The sequence below is a fragment of the Cricetulus griseus genome, assembly GCF_003668045.3.
Source record: "Cricetulus griseus strain 17A/GY chromosome 1 unlocalized genomic scaffold, alternate assembly CriGri-PICRH-1.0 chr1_1, whole genome shotgun sequence".
Lineage (NCBI taxonomy): Eukaryota > Metazoa > Chordata > Mammalia > Rodentia > Cricetidae > Cricetulus > Cricetulus griseus.
The window spans coordinates 96,081,913-96,103,066 of record NW_023276807.1 but is presented as its reverse complement, the minus strand read 5'-3'; the positions used below and the strand labels follow the sequence as shown (position 1 = coordinate 96,103,066).

At 45.7% G+C, this 21,154-nt stretch overlaps 1 protein-coding gene across 1 annotated transcript in view; it reads right to left on the bottom strand.

Annotated features, from left to right (window-relative positions):
• Pkd1l1 (polycystin 1 like 1, transient receptor potential channel interacting) overlaps window positions 1-15,882 on the bottom strand; it is a 133,418-nt gene extending 117,536 nt beyond the window's left edge. Inside the window, exons 1-3 of the mRNA XM_035453022.1 lie at window positions 15,796-15,882; window positions 7,516-7,619; window positions 5,877-6,100 (exon numbers count right to left, since the gene is read on the bottom strand). Coding sequence (XP_035308913.1) covers window positions 5,877-6,100; window positions 7,516-7,619; window positions 15,796-15,882 — 415 coding nt within the window. The remainder of the gene's footprint in view (window positions 1-5,876; window positions 6,101-7,515; window positions 7,620-15,795) is intronic.
• Between the last annotated feature and the right edge of the window lie 5,272 nt (window positions 15,883-21,154).

The following is a 21,154-nucleotide window of genomic DNA, read 5'->3' as shown; positions in this document are numbered from 1 at the left end:
TGCTGTAGGTGGGAAAGGGAAGAAGATACTGTAAATGCAGAAGGACTTGGTGACTGTAAATTTCTCCAGCAACATCGCCTGTAGACAGCCAGTCCTGAAAAAGTGAACTCAATTAGGAGAAACACTACAAAGAAAGAGAAACTGGAAATGATGAAAGGGAGGGAGACAACACCATTCAGAACATATGAGATACTCCAAGAGTTAAAAGGAAAGCTTCAGGAGGTACTCAGTGGATGGAGATCATCCTCCAGAAAAAACAAAACATATATATATATATATATATATATATATATATATATATAATGGGTTAAACACTGGAGAGCCATTATCTTCTGTCATGAGTGATGCAAGCGCAGAAGTGAGAACACTTCAAAGATCACACTGGAGAATAAGACATCACACAATGTGAAAGAAGAGACACAGAGGAAAGGGGGGGCAGTCACAAGAAAGCAGAGGTATTGGAAAAACAAATGAGACCAAAAAGAGACAGAACAACTCTGTAACAGACTCCCGCGACTCAAAGCTAAAGTGTTAGGATAGAAAACAATTTAAGGGCATAATCAAGTAGATATCCATTGAAGCACATTAAAGGGCAATGCATGTCTGCATCTGCAAAAGTACAGTGCACACCAGAGGGACTGATGCAGAGGGGTCAGTTTGGAGGCATGTGCATTCTGGTGAAGCTACAGGAAATTACATCTGCAAAAACAATTATTTTGAAAGAGAGACAAAAGCAGTAAGCCATCTCTAAGAAGCACGGAGCCATCACAGCCTAGGAAAGAATGCAGCCGTGTATGAGAGGGCTATCCAAGACATAGGTGTCAGGGAGCTGAGGGTGAGGTGGGCCTAAGAATCTGTATTTCAAGGCAGATGATAATGATGATGAAGCTTGCCACACATGGAGAACCACCCTTATGAGAAGGAACCAAGTGGAGAGATGACTAGAGTCCTCAAGAAAACAAGCCCAAGAACTTATAAGCTAGAAAACTTAAGTACAGCAGCATCGACTTTAATTTTTCATCTGAGTTCTCCCCACAAGTCGGCAGGAGCCTAAACTGTAGTGAGGAGACCCAGAAGGAAGAACTAGGAATGAGAATGGAGCCTGTCTCACACTAGAACCAGAGTAAACTGCGTGTGGCCAGCTGGTGGTGGACAGATTATCAACAGGATGCTGTCACTTCAGGCCATTGCTGAGTGTGCCTTTTCACCATGGTGAGCTGTATCTTGTCAAACTGTAAGCCAAACTCTTCTACTTAGTGTTCCTTGTCATGAACAAAGACTAATGCAAATCATTTGAATGATTGAGTTCTATGATAAATTAGGAGTGGGAACGAGAAAAGGGAATACATTTATATCCTTATTCAACAGGTACTTGGTGGTAAAAGGGATGAACTAACCTTGACCACCCTACTTAGGATAGGGTGCCAGCTCTGTGGGTCACAAGGTGCTCTTTTGCTCAAGGTCTGAATGCCTTCCTTCCTTCCTTCCTTCCTTCCTTCCTTCCTTCCTTCCTTCCTTCCTTCTTTCCATCCTTCCTCCCTCCCTCCCCTCCTCCCTCATTCCCTCTAGCTCTCCCTTATTCCCCCTCCCTCCCTTTCTCTTGCCTTCCTCTCTCTCCTCCTCTTCCTCCCTCTCTCCTACTCCCATTTACTCTTATAGGTCTTTCCACTGGAGGGGATGGGTGGTAATGAGTCTCAAGCAGGAAGTTAGTACAGGAGTTCAGCACCTAGAAGATCAGGAGCCACTTCAGCATGGCATATCAGGATGGATATAAGGTATATTCCTCTGCAACCTCCTGAGTAGTCTTGAAGGGACCAGCTCCCCTTTCGGCAGCCATAACAGCCGAACACGTGCTTGCCATAAACTTGCCTTGATCACTTAGAGGTCAGATGCCTGCCTTGTGACAAGGAACCAATCAGAAGTTAGTCACTAGAAAGTCAGATGTCTGTCTCGTGACAAGGAACCCATCAAAAGTTAGTTAGTCACTAGAAAGTCAGATGCCTGCCTCGTGACAAGGAACCAATCAGAAGTTAGCTGGTGGCGCTATGCTTTATGACCCTGGGTGTGCTTTACGGACAATCGCACAGCAATGACGCACAAAGCATAGCAACCACCCTGGGAGGGCCTATGGGCCATAACAACCAGTTGGCCAATCAACACAGGGCAAGCCCTCCAAGCCTGGAGGCACACCAATCATGAGCCTGATCGTACCCCTAGACACTCCCCTTACGCTGCCCTCTAAGATCTCTCGGGAGGCCCTAGGAGCTGTCTTTTCTAGCCATCCACCATGGCGGGTGGGTGAAAGACCCGAGCTAACATGGGGTTAGCTCGTTAAATTACAATAAAGCCTCGTGCAGTTTGCAGCAAGCTCTCGAATCCGCCTGGTGATTGGGGTGACCGCAGTTGTGGCCTGGGACCCTGGATACCTGAGTTTTCTGGGGGTCTAACAGTCTTGAATTCTCATTTCTAACACTGACTGCAGTTTAAACCACAAAGATGATGTGAAAACTTAAAAAAGTCAGAACACTAGAAAAAAATATTTATTATGGTACACAATTACTGGAAATGAATAATGAAACAATATAACAAAGGTCATAGGACATATGGATTGCCAAGGAAATAAGAAAATAACTACAAAAGCAAGAAGAAGAAGAAAAGATCAAAACAGAAATTAACCAGCTAGGAAAAGCACACACACACACACACACACACACACACACACACACACACACAAACACACAATCCATGCTGGTTCCTTAACTAAAGAAATGCACATCAGCCCTATCTGATTCAGGAGAGGAGAAGGAAGAGCAAAATTAAATAAAAATGATGAAGGAAATAAGCCAATATCAATGAAAATTTAAGAACCAGAAGGACCCACTTTGTTCATGTCTATGTAGTTAAGCTTGAAGACTTGTATTAAAAGGGTAATTTTCTAAGAACCTAGGATTTGAAAGAATTAACTACATGAAAAGTAACAGTAGAGAAAGGGGTCAGTGGGTTAGCCAGAGGCAACAAGAGGGTGGGTGTGTAGATTCATCAAGATAGTGTCTCTAATGCTGTCTTTGCTGTTCCAGGATGAAAGAAATACAAAGTTCTCCATGTATCACTGCTCAGAAAATTTAAAGCTATTGCCACCAAACCAGCGAATAGACTCCAGCCCAGTTATAAGCACCATCGTACAACACTTGAGTAGGATTTAGAAAGGTGAGTTCAACCACATGTTTAAAAATAGTAAGGTACAATCACATGGTTTCCCTCTGGCAGGAATTCCGGAATGTTGTTAGCAAGTAATGTGAGTTGAAACTTATGTAGTTCTAAAGGAAAAACCAATCATGAAATCATCTCAGCAGATAGAATCTGTAAGGAGTTTTTTTGTTTGTTTGTTTGTTTGTTTTTGTTTTTGTTTTTAAATTTTCAGTCCTTAACAAAAGATGAAAACTTCCCTACCAGGGTAAATTGGATCTATTGAAATTCTAACATGAAGTTTGGAGAAAAAAAAAAAATGGTAGAAAACTCCGATGGCAAACACACACAATATTGTCTACTTATGTAAGCAAGCCACAATCCTCCGGAAATCTGGACCAAGACAATTAGACAAGAGAAAGGACTGTGAGGCCATCACTGGGGATGGGAAGTGATCATCAGCATTTCTAAACAGGGCATTTACACAGCTAAGAAAACCCTTGAGAATGTGTGCAGGAGATGTCTGTGTCAAAGTTCAGCAAGACTAGAGGCCACAAAACAAAGAGCAACTTCCTCACCTTTCTATGTGTCATGGCAACCAGTTTGAAGATAAATAGCTTATTTGTGACAGCACAAAAAATGAAGTGCCATGTAATGTAAGTTTCATATGGAAACAAAAGTTTCCAAAGGAGCGAGGAAGGATAGAAAGGAACAGAGTGCGTTCTATTGAAAGGGGGACATGGGAGCATAAAACTTCTACACAAATTAATTTTAAGCCAAACAATTCTGATAGAATGATAATATTGCCAATATCTTCATGTTAGTCACTGTGGGTCTAAAGTTCATGTGGAAAAACCATCAAAATATGACCAAAGCTGGGTGGTGGTGGCACACAACTTTGATTCCAGCACTTTCCAGGCAGAGGCAAGTGGATCTCTGTGAGTTCAAGGCCAACATGGTCTACAAAGCAATTTCCAGAACTGCCAGACCTGTTACTCAGGAAAAGCCGGCCTGAAAAAACAAACAAACAAACAAACAAAAAGAATAATATGACCAAATAATCCCAGAAAAAGTTGAGGCACCAGGAGTGCTAGCCACAACAAGACCTGAAGAAGCGTAACAGTGTCCTACACAGAGGTGGGGCCGATAAAAAAGGGAACAGAAAGTCTGCAGAAGCATTCCCAGATGCTTCTGAAAAGTGGGTCATTTGAGCCACCTGACACTCTGCTGACATCAGGAAAGTGAAATGTGCATTCGACGTTACACCAGGATATGCATTCAAATATATTAGTTACTCAAATGTGCAAAATTCCATCATAAAACACTAAAAGACATGAAAGAATTGCTTTATAAATTTGGAGTAAGGAACACTTTTTTAATTAGGATATGTATCTCAAAAACTGGGGTTTACGAATAGCTCAGTGGTAGAATACTTGCCTAGAATGTGTGAAGTTAGGTTCAGTCTCTAGCATCCCCATAAATAGATAACAAAATAAATAACATTTTCACACAAAAACATCTAAAAGTAAAGCTGAAACATAATAAATGGAGAAAAATATTTGCAACTTATGACCCTCACAATAAAAAGACTAATTTTCTCAGTAATGGAAAATACTCACAAAACCTTTTGGCTAAACATGGGTTTTTAAAAGGTACCTTAGTTTTGAATATTGATAATCACATACGAAGTTTCAGAAGGGGACCATTTCCCTCTCAGACTGACATCTATCTGCACTGTTCACAGAGCATAGGTCAGACAGCTCTAATTGAAAACAATTTGGCAAAATGTCCTCTTTACTGTGAGCTGCCATGTACTCGCTGCAATATTACTTTTAATACTGAAAGATCAGAAACTATCTCAATGTCCAACTATAAAATCCAGCTAGACAGACCTGGCCTGTTAAATCACTATATAGCAGCCACCCCAAAGGGCAGGTCCTTTTGGTCTGGAAGGAGGAGTTGCTCTAAGATGGAGATTTGTACTTACGTGGGCAGAGCTGGACATTGTGCTTAATGTACTTCCATTTACAGGAAGCAGAAGAAGCCCGATAGTGGCGTATGCACACGAGATGTAAGAAATAAAAGATGTAGTTGCCTGTGGGTTAGTGAGAAAAGACTCTTGCTGTGCATCTTGTCAGCTGTGTAGGCTTGCAGAGAAACTAGACCATGTTCAAAACAATAATTTTCAAAAGAAAAGAAAAAAAATAAATTTTTCTATTACTCAGGAAAGTTAAGTTTTCCACTCACGTCTGACACTCGTCTCCAAGGCTTTAGATTTACCTAACACCGAAATGTCTATACAAACGTAGGTCATTGTTTGTTATTACTACTTTGAATTTGCTGGAATTTTCAATTCAAAAGAAACAGTGTGCCCTAATCACACGTGGCTCCTTGAAGAGGAATGTAAGGGTCTTTTGCATGTCACCATGTATAGGAAGGAGGCCCAGTACTGACTGTGTGACCCCAGGGATCGTTTCTTGGTCTCATTCTCTGACCCCACAGTCCTGAGGGGAAGATTAATGAGCTGAAGTGTAAAGACTTGGTCATAGTAAAAAATGTGAGCTCTGCCATACACAGGCCACCAGATTGGTTCAGAAGGATGCAAAGGGTGGAATGTGGCTTCCTCCCTGCCAGTGTCCTGGGTGGCGTCTCCTTCCCAAGCTTCCAGAGCAGGACACGCTGCACCTTACCTTTCCTGTAGCAGTGGTAGCCAGTCACTGCAGCTGCCCCTGTCACTGCACACAGTTTCATCTCAGCTCCACAGCCATCCCCAAAGTCCACCAGTAGACAGAGAACTGTTCTGGAAGCCAGGTGAACACGGATTCCCAGAGCTGGAGGGGCCTGAGCATCTGTTTCTGGGAAGTAGCAGATGGCAAAGTGCCCAGCGTTTTCAGCCTGTGTGGCTGGGATGGGCCTAGGAGGATGCTGAATGAGGGGAGAGGGACTCTCAGGATGGTACCAGGATGTGGGGAGGCTGCAGGTGCAAGCGATGCCAGGAGGAGGATCTGAGGAACTAAGAGAAAGAAGCAGTTACTGATTTCAGGGCAGTCTACAGGGTCCAGGAATAGACAGGGTATGGGGGAGGGCAGGTGTGAACAGACTGTCTAGGATTGCTATCAGGGAATAAGGCATGGGGGTCCTGAAGAAGGTCCTGGTGTTCATTGGGCTCCCTGCCAGCAATACCAGAATCATTGGCCACTTGTGAGACAGACACTTCTGACCACTGGTTTAGACACTGAAAGCAGGGCCAGAAAGTCCCCTAGAGACTAGGTTCTACACCCTGGAGGCTGAGGTCAGTTACTGGAACACAACTAATCTAGTTACAGAAAAAAAATGGGTAAAATAACCGTTTTCTATCATTGAAATCATGAGCCAAAGGCCAGTCTTTCTCATGAGTCACCCCCTGCTGGTTTTGTACAATGCTATCCTGACCCACAGTTTCTCATTTCCACCTACAGCTCCTTGTATTGGGAGCTGGGGACTGGAAAGAGTCCAGACTACTAGCTCCCAAGAACACAGGACTTCTGTCCCTGGCTTACTGGGACCTGTTGTAGGAGGTCGCTGATGATGGGCATTTAGGCAGCTGAAAGTCTGAATAAAGGACAGAGCCCTTCAAAGCAGGAGAATGTTCTCATGGGCAAGGGAGGGTCCTGAGTATAGAGAGCTGCAAAGTGCCGAGCCTTAAAGATGGCACTGGTTTCTGCCTTCCACCTTCCCGAAGGTGAGCGCACTCTGTCGTAAACAACTCCATATTTGGCTAGGGCTGAAGATCTGGCTTGCTTCCGCATATGTGGACCTATCTGCGATCACCACGTGGCATGCTGGGTTTGGCTACTCCTAGGCTTTATAAGCAGTGGGTTAGCTTTCCCCGGGTCAGAAGATTGTTCAAGGTTCCTGAATAAACTGCTTAAAGAAGAGTTCGTGTGTTGCGTTTCCCTTGCTGGTCAAGGCGGACACGACACCTGAGTATCAGGAATACTTTACATTTCCCTCTGCCTGCTCTGTGCTTATCCCCCCAGCAACACAGACAGACAGTGCTGAGGGCTAAATTTCTGACTTCTAAAAGGCAGAGGGACCACATGACACAGATCCAGATGGAAAAGAGCAGGTAGTCATATCGTCTGGAGCACGGTGGCTTGGCATTCTCTCAGCCACAGCTATAGGAAAATCAAAGAACCAAGAGACCCAAATAAACAAGTGACTAAAACAAGATGGGTGTGGCCTTCACCACCCTCCCTCTGTCTTCTGGTAATGGTGGGAAAATGGAAAGCTAGCTAGATGCCTGAGAGCTACCTAGGTGCTGGTAGTGGGGACCTCCTGGTGACAGACCTCAGAAGCAGCATCTTTGGCATGTCTTCTGCAGAGCACAGCAGTCCTTCAGAGGAAAGAACTTCCTTCTTCGGGCTGCAGAGGGCTGCTGCTGAAGGGGCGCCCTGCAACAACATGAATGTCTAAAGTCACAGGAGTTTCTCCAGTTGCTGCTCTGGTACATGTTTTCCATGTTAAAGTCAACTTAGTAAATAGCATGAGATTGCAGTCTCATGAAACTGAGAACTCTGGTGTGGTTCAAGGCACTGCTTTCAGAATGAAATGGGGACAGTTCCCAGCAAAGACAGCACCCTGCTGAGAACTCCCAGACCTGCACAGGTAGCACCAGGAACTTCAGGGTGGTCTATTATCACTTCATGAAATCAGTCTCTGCTAAGGTAATAGGTTAGCTATTTATATGGGATCGGGTACACATGAGGCTGGCAGCTGAGAGATGACATTACCACAGGCAGGAAAGTGTGGACTCTTTTCTTTTTTATTGCAATTACATATTTCAATTCTGCACAACCGTGCAGTATCTAACAGAGTTAGGAAGGCAAAGTGGAGGTCACTGATCAGCTCAGAGGCAAATTCTTCAGGGGCTGGGGTCAGACACCAACCTGCTGGGGACCAGAGAATGATCCATCTGCTCGTTCAGTTTCACACAGCCACAGAAGACAGGAGCGGGGACCAGCAATGTTCCTGATGCTTCTGTTCATGACAGAGGGCAGAGAGATGCCTTCATATGCTTGGCACATCTGTTATCTGAAAGACCTTTCCTGTCACCCAAGACTGTTTCTGGGAGCCCATAAGTCAGACCATCAGATAATAGATGAGTTGTAAACTGACCCACTCAGGGCTGTGGCAGATGTCAGGGAGAAGACTTTAGGGTGGTGGGGAGCTCAGTTAAAGTCATTTGCTAAATTTGCACACCCCACACATGCTGGGCCATCAATATGCCTGTGGCACAGACAAGGAGTTGGAGTCCTGGAAGGCAGGTCCTGTTTATGAGCCCTAGTCAGTGGCTATCACCTCATGTCCTATGACTCTCAGTGACCACAGCAGGCTCAAGGTCTGCAGGTTCAAGGTCCTCATGGAAGCAGTGAACTGTGGCATGTGACTAACTTCAGAATTCAGTTCTGGTTCCTGACCTGCTGCTGTGTCCACCTCCTGGCCTCTGCCACGGTGCTGGGCACATACACTATTCCCTCTATTGGTGGAACCAGCTCCCTTGACACTTTTGATGGCATGTTCTCCTGCATTGTCCTAAGTTACTTTGATCACTTCTAATGGGCCACACTTTCTGTCTGTTTACTTTCTGATTTGTTTTTGTTTTTCATTTATGTCTCTTCACTTCTTAAGACAGAAATGTTTTGAAAACAAAAATCCAGGAGCTTGGGGTGTAGCTTAGGCTCCCTGCTCAACATGAAGAGGATCTCCTTTTTAGAAAAGACGGGTGGGCTTTCCCTTCTGCTGAGACACATTGCCCACAGCCTTGCTAACCAGCTACTATTGTGGGCAGCAGACAGACTGCATGCTGGGGCAGGAGGAGAAAACAGAGCTCAGGGCTCTTGCCCGAGACAATCCCCACCTTGCTCTTGGTAATTGTTCACTGTGGCCACACACAGCTGAGAGAAGATAGGAATTTCCTTGATGGCCCATAGGGAGTGCTAAATCCAGGGAATGTTTCCTTTTAATTGAACTGTTATACCTTGTCAAGTCCTAAATAATTTTAAATAAGCTGTGTAAGACTTCAGTGCTTTGACTCTCATGTTGAAGAATGTTGTTCTACGCAAGCCAAAAAGAACATGTTTATTAACATGGGCTTGGGGGGCTGGATGGGTACCAGTCTGGCCACTAAAATATGAGAGCATATATTTTATGCTGAGATGCCCCACAATAAAACAGGAGACACAGACAACAGCAACCAAAAGACCTTAAGCTGTCAGATTCCCAGGCACAGACAGACAAACTCCAACCCTGGCAGGAAGCCACATGTTTGTAAAGTGGAATCCAGGAAGGCCATAGTGTTGGGCCCACCCTTCCAGTGATCTGTGTCACAAACCCTACAGGATGGGGGTGGGTATCCTATGCTCTCCAGTATTTTCTCCACAAACTTTAAATTTTTGGTTATGTAATATTGTTTGCTTTTTGGATTGTACAAGAATAAAGAAAAACCAAAAAAAATATAAACTGTACCATGGTCAATGTTCTTAAGGTAGAGTTAAACAATCATAAGTAATCAGTCCTATGACACCAGTATCCAGGATTTTTTCTTCCCTGGGAACCCTGAAAGCCCTAAAACAATCCCCAGATCTCTCCACTCATGCCACCCCACCCCTTGGCCACTCCTTGTCTACTTTTGCATCCATTCTCAGACTTCCCTAGTAGGAACTGCAAAATAAGGGTTGCCTTTTTCAACTGGCTCATTTCATAAAGCCCCATGTCCTCAAGGTCCCGTAACAGTGTTTGTTTCCAACTCCAGGAGCTGCACCCACATACCCCACTGAGGCTTGCCATTGTTCTAAACTACAACACAGTATATACAGCAGGGGCTTACTCCTTTTTAAAAGCAGTACCTGGCTCCCTTTTGAGTGTAAATGCAGACACAGAATGACTCTGCACCTCATTGTGCAAATAGACACCACTACCTGCTGGGAGCTGCAAAGTACCGTGCCCAAAAGATGGCGCCGGTTTCCGCCTTTCGCCAGCCCAACGGCGAGTGCTCTCTGTGGTAAACAACTCCTAATTTGGTAAAGGCCATGTATCATCTTAATTCTGCTTGGAGACAACCTATCCTGGCGCACCACGTAGGGTTATGTGATTGGTAGATGTAGACTATATCAGGCCCCGTCTTCCTCTGCCCGGGGCCACCATTTCACTGTAAAGCAAGGTTCCCGAATAAACTGTGTGAAGAAGATTCCTTGGTGTTGCGTCGTTCTTGCTGGTCAAGGATGGACGCAACAACTACCTACTGGTCTGGTGTCATCATAACTGATACATGGCTTATTCCTAAATGTAACAGGATGTCACTGGGAAACTTGTCAAGGCAGTTTGGCAGCAAATGAGCACATGGGTGAATCCCAACCATATCAGGAAAAGGCCCAAGAAGTGATTTCCATGGCTAAGCAAGTAAAAACTATTGCCATGCAAGCCTGATGACTTGAGTTCAAACCCCAGAACCCATGAAAAACCAGGCACAGTAACTTGTATCTGTGATGCCAGCACTCCTAAGGCAAAGACGGAAGGTGGAGATGAAGAATCAATGAAGCCTGCAGACCTGCTAGACTGGATACAGAGTGTTAGAAACAAGATAGTGCTGTGTCAGTAAGGTGAAAGAAGGAACCCACTTCTCAACATTGTCATTTGAACTCCACACCTATACCAGGGCTTTCAAGTGCCCACACTTACATAGACATCTGGGTCACAAACCCTACAGGATGGGGGTGGGTATCCTATGCTCTACACACACACACACACACACACACACACACACACACACACACACACAAAATAGTAATGATAATAATACTAAAGAACTGGTCTCTGTGAGATATGCATAATTTATTTTAAAAAGTGTGAGGGGAAATAGGAGAGAGAGAGAGAGAGAGAGAGAGAGAGAGAGAGAGAGAGAGATGAACAAAAAAGGAAGCAAGCCAGCCAGCCTAGAACTTACAAAATACACTAGATTGAGCAAGGTTTCAACATTCTTACCTGGACTCTACTAAGGAAAAGGAAGCCAACACTGCAATGGGGACACCCTCCCTGCTGTCTGACTACCCAGTGTGAGTGAGCATCAAGGAACTGATGGACAGAGAGCTCCTGACTGTCCTCAGGGATTTAGTCTACCTTGGTCTCCACCATAGCTGAGGCAAGCTTCCATCTCTCTGGATCCTGTTACAGACCTTGCCCATAGCTTCCACAGCCCTGAACTCCTGCAGCTGAACTTAGTTCTGAGTCTGGACAGCCCTGTCATCCTGCAGCTGTGCTAAGAGGTAATACCACCAGTGACTCTCCACCTGGCATCATGATCTAATTAACCCCTAAAAGCCTTCTGCCTATCTCTGGTGAGGCCTCCCTGACGTCCTTGAGCCACACTGCAGCCCTTTTAATCATCTATAGCCATTCTATGACCTACATGTGTGTATGCACATATAATTACTGTGCTATGGGCAACACATGATCCAGGAGTTAATATTAGTAATTGAGATTGGAGTAGAAGAACTGTGTTTGCCTCAGCCAGCTTTCAAGGCAAATCAGCACTGCGGAGCAGACTGCAGCCATCAAAACCAACTCAGCTCATGAATGTGTTATTACTCAGAGAATTTAGTATTGTGGAAAGGTGCAAAGTATCTGTCCATCTGTGTTTCTGGCATAGCATGCTTATGACTAGAGTTTACAATAGTGACGTGAGGACTCATACCTGACACCACCTTATATGACTCCCAACATTTGGGTTAAGTTTACTTATACAACCTTGTCTAACAATAATAATAACTATTTATACATATGTGCATATAAATATGTATGTACATATAGATATATACATGCATATACATATGCACATACACATACACATACACATACACATACATATACATATACATATACATACACACGTATTCTTTTCCCCTTCAGTGTTGAGAGGCTCAAATCTTCTTTGGGGTGGTAGAACAGACCCTGCTGTTAAGCATCTGAGATGTTCTCCATGATTCCCATGCAGTCCATATACTCAGAAATGCCAGACTCCCTGGTTTCCTTGACCTACCTGTCAGTACCGTCATCCCAGTGTGGAGGAGCTCGTGTTTCTCTGATAATAGCAATTAGCCTCCCTTCTTGACTTGTGTTCAAAATGTTCTATAAGGAAAACAGAGTAAAACTGTGAGAACACTGGGCGAAGGAGCATTATTTATCATAAAAGAGCAGCTTCAACCCCTGCGTGTCAGGCACTGTCCTTCTTCCCAGAGAGAGCAGTGAGGAGGACAGACGGATGTACTCTGCTTCCTCAGTGTGGGAGGGAAGCTGTGGAGCTAAATGGAAAGCTGGCTGTGGGAGGCTGGGGTGAGGGGAGGGAGCCCATCTGGATTGGAGAAGATGGTGGCATGCCTCAGTGTGGCCTGGGAGTTGGGGTGGACAGGTGTTGGTTAAATTAGAACAGATAGAAGTCAGAATTCCATGGTAAGTCCAAGGTGTGTGTGGGGGATGCTTAAAGTAGAACATAGGGCAGGGGGCATAGGGGTAGGAGAGAGGGTGCCTAGAACCTAGATGGGCCATGAGACGACCCAAAGGCTTTGCCAACTACACTTTGACCCATGCAGACCTCCTTGAGACAAAAGCCTCGATTCCTGTGTGACTTGAACAGCAGGGCTGAAAATCAGGAGGAAGTCCCTACCCAAAGCTGGCCAGCCACCTCAAGTCCCCACACTTGAGCAACAAGTGATTTTGGGTTGGATTGCTTGTCTGTTTTCATTTCTTGTCTGAAGGCAGGCCACTTCACGTTGCTTTGTTCTGGAACCTCTCTCCCACTGTGCCCCACTCCTGATAAGGCAATTACCCCTCCATCTTTATCCTTGTGTCTTCTTTCTCACTATAACTGTGAGTGTTGTCCCATCTCTAGGACTTCAGGCTCCATCTCTGTTTGCCCTCAGTGAACTCATGCACCTCCAGGTAGACAGTAGTTCTTTAGTAGAGGCTGTCAAAGAGCTTCCATGCCCACTAAGAAAAATGCTGTTCTACACTGGAACTATGGTGGAGGCAACCCCCCCACACACATGAGGGACAGCTGACTGAGGGGCAGTACCACTCCTCATTTAAGGAGTACCATGCCCCACCTGAGGGCAGTCTTACCCCCACTCCTGAGGAGAGCTATCATTTCCCTACCCAAGGGCCACTCTCATCCTCCAACTGAGGGGTAGCCCACACCCCACCACTACCCAAAGGATGGCCCCACACCATTCCAACTGGAAGGACAGCCCCATCTCCACTTGCAGGGAAGTCCCATCCTTTTACACCCAAAAGACAGCCCCAGTCCCCATCTGAGGAGTAGCCCTCCCATACCATTTGCCTGGGCTGAGGCACAGACTCCTCTGCCTTCTTGTCTTTCCCATGACAGAATGAAGGCTTTAAAACTTAAGTTTGCACTACCTCTGCTCAAGCATACATGCTGTGACAGTGACCTGAGAAGTCAAGGCAGGGGCATTTGAAGCTGTAACCCCCCTACACACACACACACACACACACACACACACACACAGAGAGAGAGAGAGAGAGAGAGAGAGAGAGAGAGAGAGAGAGAGAGAGAGAGAGAGAGAGCACACATAGGCACATACGCATACACACCACACGTGCAGTTGTTCTCAGAAGGAAAGGCCTAAGTGGCCCAGTGTAAAGTGCACCTGGTCCCAGGGAGCCGGTGAAGATGTCTTCTGTGACTGTGTGTCTCCTGCTGTCCCTTTTGGAGCATATGAAGGACAGCTGCCATGCTCATCACTCACACAGAGCTCTGGGTTAGTCTGGATTGCTAGAGAAGGAGAAACATACATTCTGAGGTTGGCCACTTGCCAAAAGATGAAAGCAGAAACAGAAAAGTCCTGGCTAGAACACTGGGACCCTATGAAAATACCCATCCTCAGGATGGTGTCCTGTGGTTTTGTCTTTGTTCTCCTTGTCTGAGAGGGCTTGGGTGAGAACCCACCCGGCAGTGTGCAGAAAGGAATGCACGGCCCTGGTCACAATGGAGAAGGGCACGATGATGGATGGCAGCACAGTGTTGCTCTATATGAGGCTGAAAGCTCTAAGTGCCTTTTACTGAAGCTGCTATTTGGGCCAGCTTTCTCTCACAGGCAGGAGGTTGAGGCTTGAGAGCTGAAGGCTGCTGTGGGCAGAGCAGTAGGTTTTAAGAAAGCCAAGTCAGAAGAGGACGAGGTCATTCCCACAGGGACCTTGCTTCAAACCCCATAGTTATTTCGGCACCTTTGGGCAAGAAGGGAGACAGTCAGTGTCCCCAAGCTTTCAAATTTCTAGAGCAATGTCAAATCTAATTTAAATATTTTGGTTGATCACAATCAAGAGTCCAGTATATTAATATGAGCTGAAGGGAGATAACCTCTGTCTTGACACCAAATATTCTAATGAGTATATGTAGAGTGAGGCTCAGCTGCCAACCATGCCGGAAACTCAGGTGTGAAAGAATTGTGTGGTGTGTGTGTGTGTGTGTGTGTGTGTGTGTGTGTGTGTATTTATATGGGTGGGGTTTTTTTTTTTTTTTTGCTTGCACACATTTCTATGCACTATTTTTTTTTTAAAGATTTATTATGTATACAGTGTTCTGTCCAGAAGAGGGCACCAGATCTCATTGTAGATGGTTCTGAGTCACCATGTGGTTGCTGGGAATTGAACTCAGAACTTCTGGAAGAGCAACCAGTGCTCTTAACCCTGAGCCATCTATCCAGCCCTGACCTGAAAAGAGTTTCATGAACTTCTCACATCCACAGAGAAAATATTTATAAAACTGCACTGAGCCAGGAGAGTAAAATGCCTCGTTTCTCTGATGACACCACATTACTTTGCTACAACAGGTGAAGAAAGGACTGCCCTGTTCTCAGTGGCGGCTATACAATTCACTGACATGGAGAACTTTAAAAACAACGATTTTTACATTTTGAGACAAAATGCCCCAGACACTTCAGCTCTTCTCAGGCAGCTGTAGAGCAAAATCTCTGCATTTTTTTTCTGTCTTTTAGAAACACAATGGAATTCCAACATGAACATTTTTTTTGTAAGAACAGTGTGACATTCTTATCAAGGACAGGAAGTTGAAGCCAGAGGAATTCATTGTTAAACTAATGCTTATCTTCCTAGATGCTCCTCTACCTGATAAACTTGTAGAACCAAGGCCTTGACCTATCCCAGTCTCATGGCTTGTGGTGACCTAACTCAGGACTAAGTGGTAGTCTCCAACTATGCCTCTTCATCTTCATTTCCTTTCCCCAGAAAGGCTTCTGAGCCACAAAACTTGATGAGATCTGTATGCTTCCCCTCGGTTCATCTGTCACATGATATTTTACCTGTGGACCCAGCAGGGGCCCTTTGAGAACAGACATGAAGTTTGTTGCTTCTATACCTTTAACCTGTATTTGTTAATGGGTGAACACAAAGGCTGGGGATCCAACAAGGGCTCCAAACCACGAGGCTGCCTCCTACTTGATAGGATGCTGAACAGATGTGTGGAGTAAAACACTGTCAACACGTGGGTTTCCTGTGGCCTGGCTGTGGTGGCTTTGCCCTTTCCTGAGTCCTTACCAACTGGCACTCCACAGCAGAAGGTTCTGAGACTGCAGCCACAAAGTCGAAGACAACCTGTCTCCCCAGCCCCAGTTGGGGTCTCATCACGTGAGGAAAGAGAACAAATGAGATGGAAACACCTGTGGATGGGAATAAATAAATAAACTGCCACGAAGCATGGCCACTCTGTGCTACTCCTCATCTATGCCTGTATTTCTGTCACAAATCCATCTGGCACAGTGTGACTGTCACACAAGCAAAGAGTAACTCACTTCTGTGGCTTTTGCACTTTGGTTTCAAATTTGGAGGCTGTTTCTAGTTAACTAAACTCAAGTCCCATCAGGTTCTTGTAGAAGCCTGGATCTGTCTTCCTGCTCAGGAGGAAGGAGCTGACACTGAAGTTCAGTCCTGGGCTCTGGGACTTGTCCTCTGCAACCCACTTCCGGCCTCACTGGCTGTTCTCCAGTCCTCATAACCATGCTCTGTAGAGAACCACTGAGATTCAGTCACCTACATGAACTGTGCACTACTGTTATCTTCTAGTTTAGTCTCTCCAGGGAAACACAGGTCAGGCTGTGGCTCCCCAAGGTCTGGATGTCAGGAGCTTGGTCCCCAGAGTGGTGTTAGCAGGAGGTGTTGGGACCTTTAAGAAGTAGATTCCAGGGAGACCAGCTCTCCCAGGAGGATGGTGGGACCTTAGACCCTCGTCCTCCACCTCTAGGTGGTGACTGATGGTTTTGCTCTATCACATACTCTGCGGATCTAAAGCAACAAGGCCAACTCACTGTGGGCTCTAACAGTCCAAGCCACGATCCAGACACATCTTTGGTCACTGTTAGGGGATTGTCTAAGGTTTCAGCAAACACAGGGGGGGTCATATACAATTACTTTGTATGGTGATGTTAGACCCCCGGAAAAACTCAGGTATCTGGGATCCCAGGCCACGACCGTGGTCACCCCAATCACCAGGCAGATTCGAGAGCTTGATGCAAACTGCACAAGGCTTTATTGTAATTTAACGAGCTAACCCCATGTTAGCTCGGGTCTTTCACCTACCTGCCATGGCAGATGGCTAGCAAAGACCCCTCGAACTGGCTGCTGAGCGATCTTGTAGGGCAGCATAAGGGGAGTGTCTAGGGGTACACACAGGCTCAGGATTGGTGTGCCTCCAGGCTTGGAGGGCTTGCCCTGTGTTGATTGGCCAATTGGTTGTTATGGCCCATAGGCCCTCCCAGGGTGGTTGCTATGTTCTGTGCGTCATTGCTGTGCGCTTGTCCGTAAAGTACACCCAGAGTTGTAAAGCATAGCACCACCAGCTAACTTCTGATTGGTTCCTTGTCATGAGGCAGGCACCTAACCTCTAGTGACTGAGGCAAGGTCATAGCGAGCACGTGTTACTGTCATGGCTGCTGAAAGGGGGGCTGGTCCCTTCAGTGAGATCATGGAAGTTGAGGGAAAAGGTTAACTTGGAAACGTTGGCATCGTTTAGCAAGTTGAGGCAGCATTCACACTGAACCAGCATTCACACTGGTTCTGGGGCCACTAAAAGCTCCACTTCAAAGACCTTCCCCTATACTCCCTAATGGGCTTCTCCAGACTCAAATGAATCTTGCAGTCTTGTGGCCTTGGACCTTACCCTCCAGACATGGCTCCTCAACACCTGAGCCAATTATGGCTGGCACTCAGTTGACAGTCAAAAACAATCCAAGAGCAGTGGATGAATTGACCTGGAACCAGAATGTGGGTTCTGGTTTATGGTGTTATTTGGATTTTGTATCCATACTGGCTGCTAGCCAGGGAACAGAGCTGCAAAGGAGAAATAGAAACCGACATCCATCTCCCAGCTCCTGCGAAATGTGGCGGCTCTTCTTAGACCTCCGCCTCTGACTTTCCCATCTCCTCCTCTTCCTCGTCCCTCCTTTCTTCCTCCCCCTTCTATCATCCTCTAATCCCATGGAGAAGAAAGGAGCCTGTATCAAGGGCTGGTGCTGGGCTTGCCATTCCAGCAAGGGCTTCTTGTACTGTTCCATTACAGTTGAGGGTTTTAGTCTGATCCTTTGGTGTTGGATTCTATTTCTTTTGTGAAAATATGTTCCACTCTTTTGATCCATTTTTTAAAAATCTTTGTTGTGTGTCCATGGAGTGAGGAGGAGGATGTGTGTGCTGTAATTTCAGTAAGGTTGTACAAAGATAAAAAGAACAAAAACAAAAACAAACCCCCAAAAAACAAAAAACTGGGTAGTTCAATCCAATTTTCATGAGCTTGGTTCTTGATGCAATAGCTAAGAAACCACCACCAGAGGGCAGACGAGGACGTTATGTAGGCAGAGAGGCGGAGAAACCCAGAAGCAGTCAGTCAGCCCAAATGTGAAGATTAAGAGAGGCAGCAGGTGCGGATGCCTCTGTTAAACTACTGAGTAATTCCAAGGGTAACACTGTCTAGGCATCACTATGCTCACCTGTCAAAGGCCAGAAAAAGGGGTGAGGGGTGGGGTTAACAGGGAGATAGCTTGGAACCAGCAAAGCACACTGCAGACTCAAAGGCCTGCAGCACTCTGGAGGCCAGAGGACTGTGGAAAAGGGTTCCTAACATCTGTCCACCCCACAGTTCTTGCTGAGAGGAAGTCTACTTGCTACTCACAGCACAGTGGTAATTTCTTATAACTCCTGACTGACATATCACATATGTTAACACCAAGGGGTTGCTGGTCGGTAGGAAAAGAGCTTCAGAATAAAAGGGCAGATAATTGTAAAGAAATAAACTGCCAAACTGAACAGTCTTTGGCAGCAGTGACATTGAACAAAGGCACTTCCAAGCAGCAATAAGGACCCCCACTTGCCTTGCGGTGTCTTTAGTGAAAAGATGGCCAGAACACAGAAGGAAGCAGACTGTGAGCTAAAAGGTGTGCATGCAAGCATTCCTTTGGATGCTCCTTCACCCATCTGCAGTAACATGATGGGGCAGATGGGGCCTTGGAGTGGGGGAACAGTAAGGGTACTCAGATTTGGGGGTGAGGTGGAGTGTCCTTGCCAGGGTCCCACCCTGGAGTTTGGGACATGTTCAGTCTGAGTCAGAAGAGCAGTAGAGTCCCAGCCATCTACATAAAGTCTGCACTGTAGCTGTCCCTCATGCCAGCCAGAGGACTGCTATGCTCCAAGGCTGGACCGGCTTGACTGGTTCTGGCATTAGAAAGAGGGTATGGGAGACATTTATGCCACATCTTGCCACCAGCAGCCAGCTGACCCACAGTGTTTAAGGTAACACAAGTCCTCAGAACAACTAGGAGAAAGTAGGGAGGAATGATTGGAAATAGGAAGTGCTATGTCCTTTGATGGGTGGCTTATGTCTAGTTCTCCAGAGGAACTGACAGGAAACCCTTGTCCTCTGCTGATAGCAGGCAACCCTGTTAAGTTGGTAGGCAGGATAATGGGCATTATTCTGGGATGAAGGCAGTCCTTGGAGACCTCTCAAATGCCTTCATGATAAATGCATTCTCAACAGCATCTACTGCTACAGTTGGGAGGGCAAGAGTAGCTTGTGTCTTTCTTCTTCTCCATCTAAGCAAACACAGAATCTCCTCCAGGGTGTGGCACTCCAAAGACAAAACCTGGGATACAAGCAACCAGGATGCCACAGCAGACCTCTGCAGCAGAGTGTTGGGAAAAGTACAAAGATTTCTGGACTTTTCTAAATTCACATACAACTATTTTGGGCCAGATTTAGGGACATCACAGGCACACCCTAATCTATTATGAAGACAGCAGTCAGGTAAAATCAGTTCCATTGAAATAAGAGTGGACTATTACTGTCTTGCTCACTTTTTTATCACTCTGACAAAATATCTAACAAACAATTGAAAAACAAATTATTTATAAGGATAAGATACAGTGACCCAAGAATGTGCTCCTGGTGACCTGTTCCCTCCAGCCAGGTCCCACCTCCTAGTTGCCACAAGTTCCCCAAATAATGCCACCAGCTAGGAGCAAGTGTCAACTTCTGAGTCTTTGAGGGGGCAGTTGACATCCAAGCTGTAACCATGCACTTGCTGCTCTTGAGGAGGACAGGATTCAATTCCCAGCACCCACATGGTGGCTCACATTCAATTGCAACTCCAATTCCAGGGGACCTGATGCCTCCTTCCCACCTCTGTGGACACGAGGAACTCATATACATACAAAAGGGGAAACATTCATACAAACAAAATAAGGAAATCTAAACCAAACCCAACTTCTTTTGCAAGAAACATTTCCGAGTGCAGAGTTTGCAATCCAGCTCATCTCTCCCCCCCACCCCAAGTCTAGAATAGTGCCAGCTCACCTTTTCTGATCCTCAAAAATATCCTCAGCCTTTGCCTCAGCCCTGGGCTGTGCTAGCTGGTCCTGGATACCACATTCAGTACACAAGCCTCCTCCCACACACTCTGCAAGACATAGGGTGACAGAGGCTTTGAAACTTCTAGTCTCTGCACTGACAACTCATGATAGAGTACACACAGGGCACGGAGAAAAAGATACATGGCAACAATAGTTTCCTAATCAGAAAACTTACTTCTCCATTCTCTTTTGAGGAGAAGTGTTTACAGGTGCGGATCTAGAAATCTGATAACTGAAAACAGCTTTATAAGCTGATAAGCCCAGGCATCCCAGGGAGTAGCAGTGCACTATCCAGAATCATTTCCATTCCACAGACTCTGGGAGCATCCAAAACTCCCCTGCATTATCTCTCACGGCATCCCTTCTCTTGGGGACCCAAAGAGCCAACTGTTCTGGGTATCTCTCATCTGGGTTTCCCACTTTGCCATTCAGAGGCAGGGACCACATTCTCTGTGCTTGTTATTGCTTTGGAAGTGTTTGATAATTCTCCTAACTCTAATTTTCAGAAACGTCTCAACCACCATAGAGTTTACAAAAGTCAGTCTTGTTTTGTCTGACTCTGGAAATTAGAAAGTCCTTCCTTGTAGAATTGTCTTTGTGTCTGCCCTGAACTAGGAAGAGTTTAGGGATGCTTTTCCTATACAAAGTTCCTCCCCAGGGGGGAAAGGGAAGGAACCATGGGATGTGGGGAAGAACCTGCTGGGGGCCTAATCTCTCTATATCCTGTGTTTGCTGGAAGTTGTTTCAACTTCTCAGGATGAGTGAGGAGGGCCTCTGCACCCCATGGAGGCTAAAGGCCACTAATGATAACAGTGTCCTGCCTTTCCAAGTCTTTTCTCTGCGTTTTAGTTCCTTTGATCTCTTTTCTGTGCCTGTTGGGGTAAGTGCAGGAATTGGGGGAAATGTGTACTTTGCAGCTTTATTAGTAACTCAAAGTGGATTTGTTTACAAGGGGTGAGTCAGTTTCAATTTGCAATTTGTTCTTAAGCAAACAGAGTTTTCT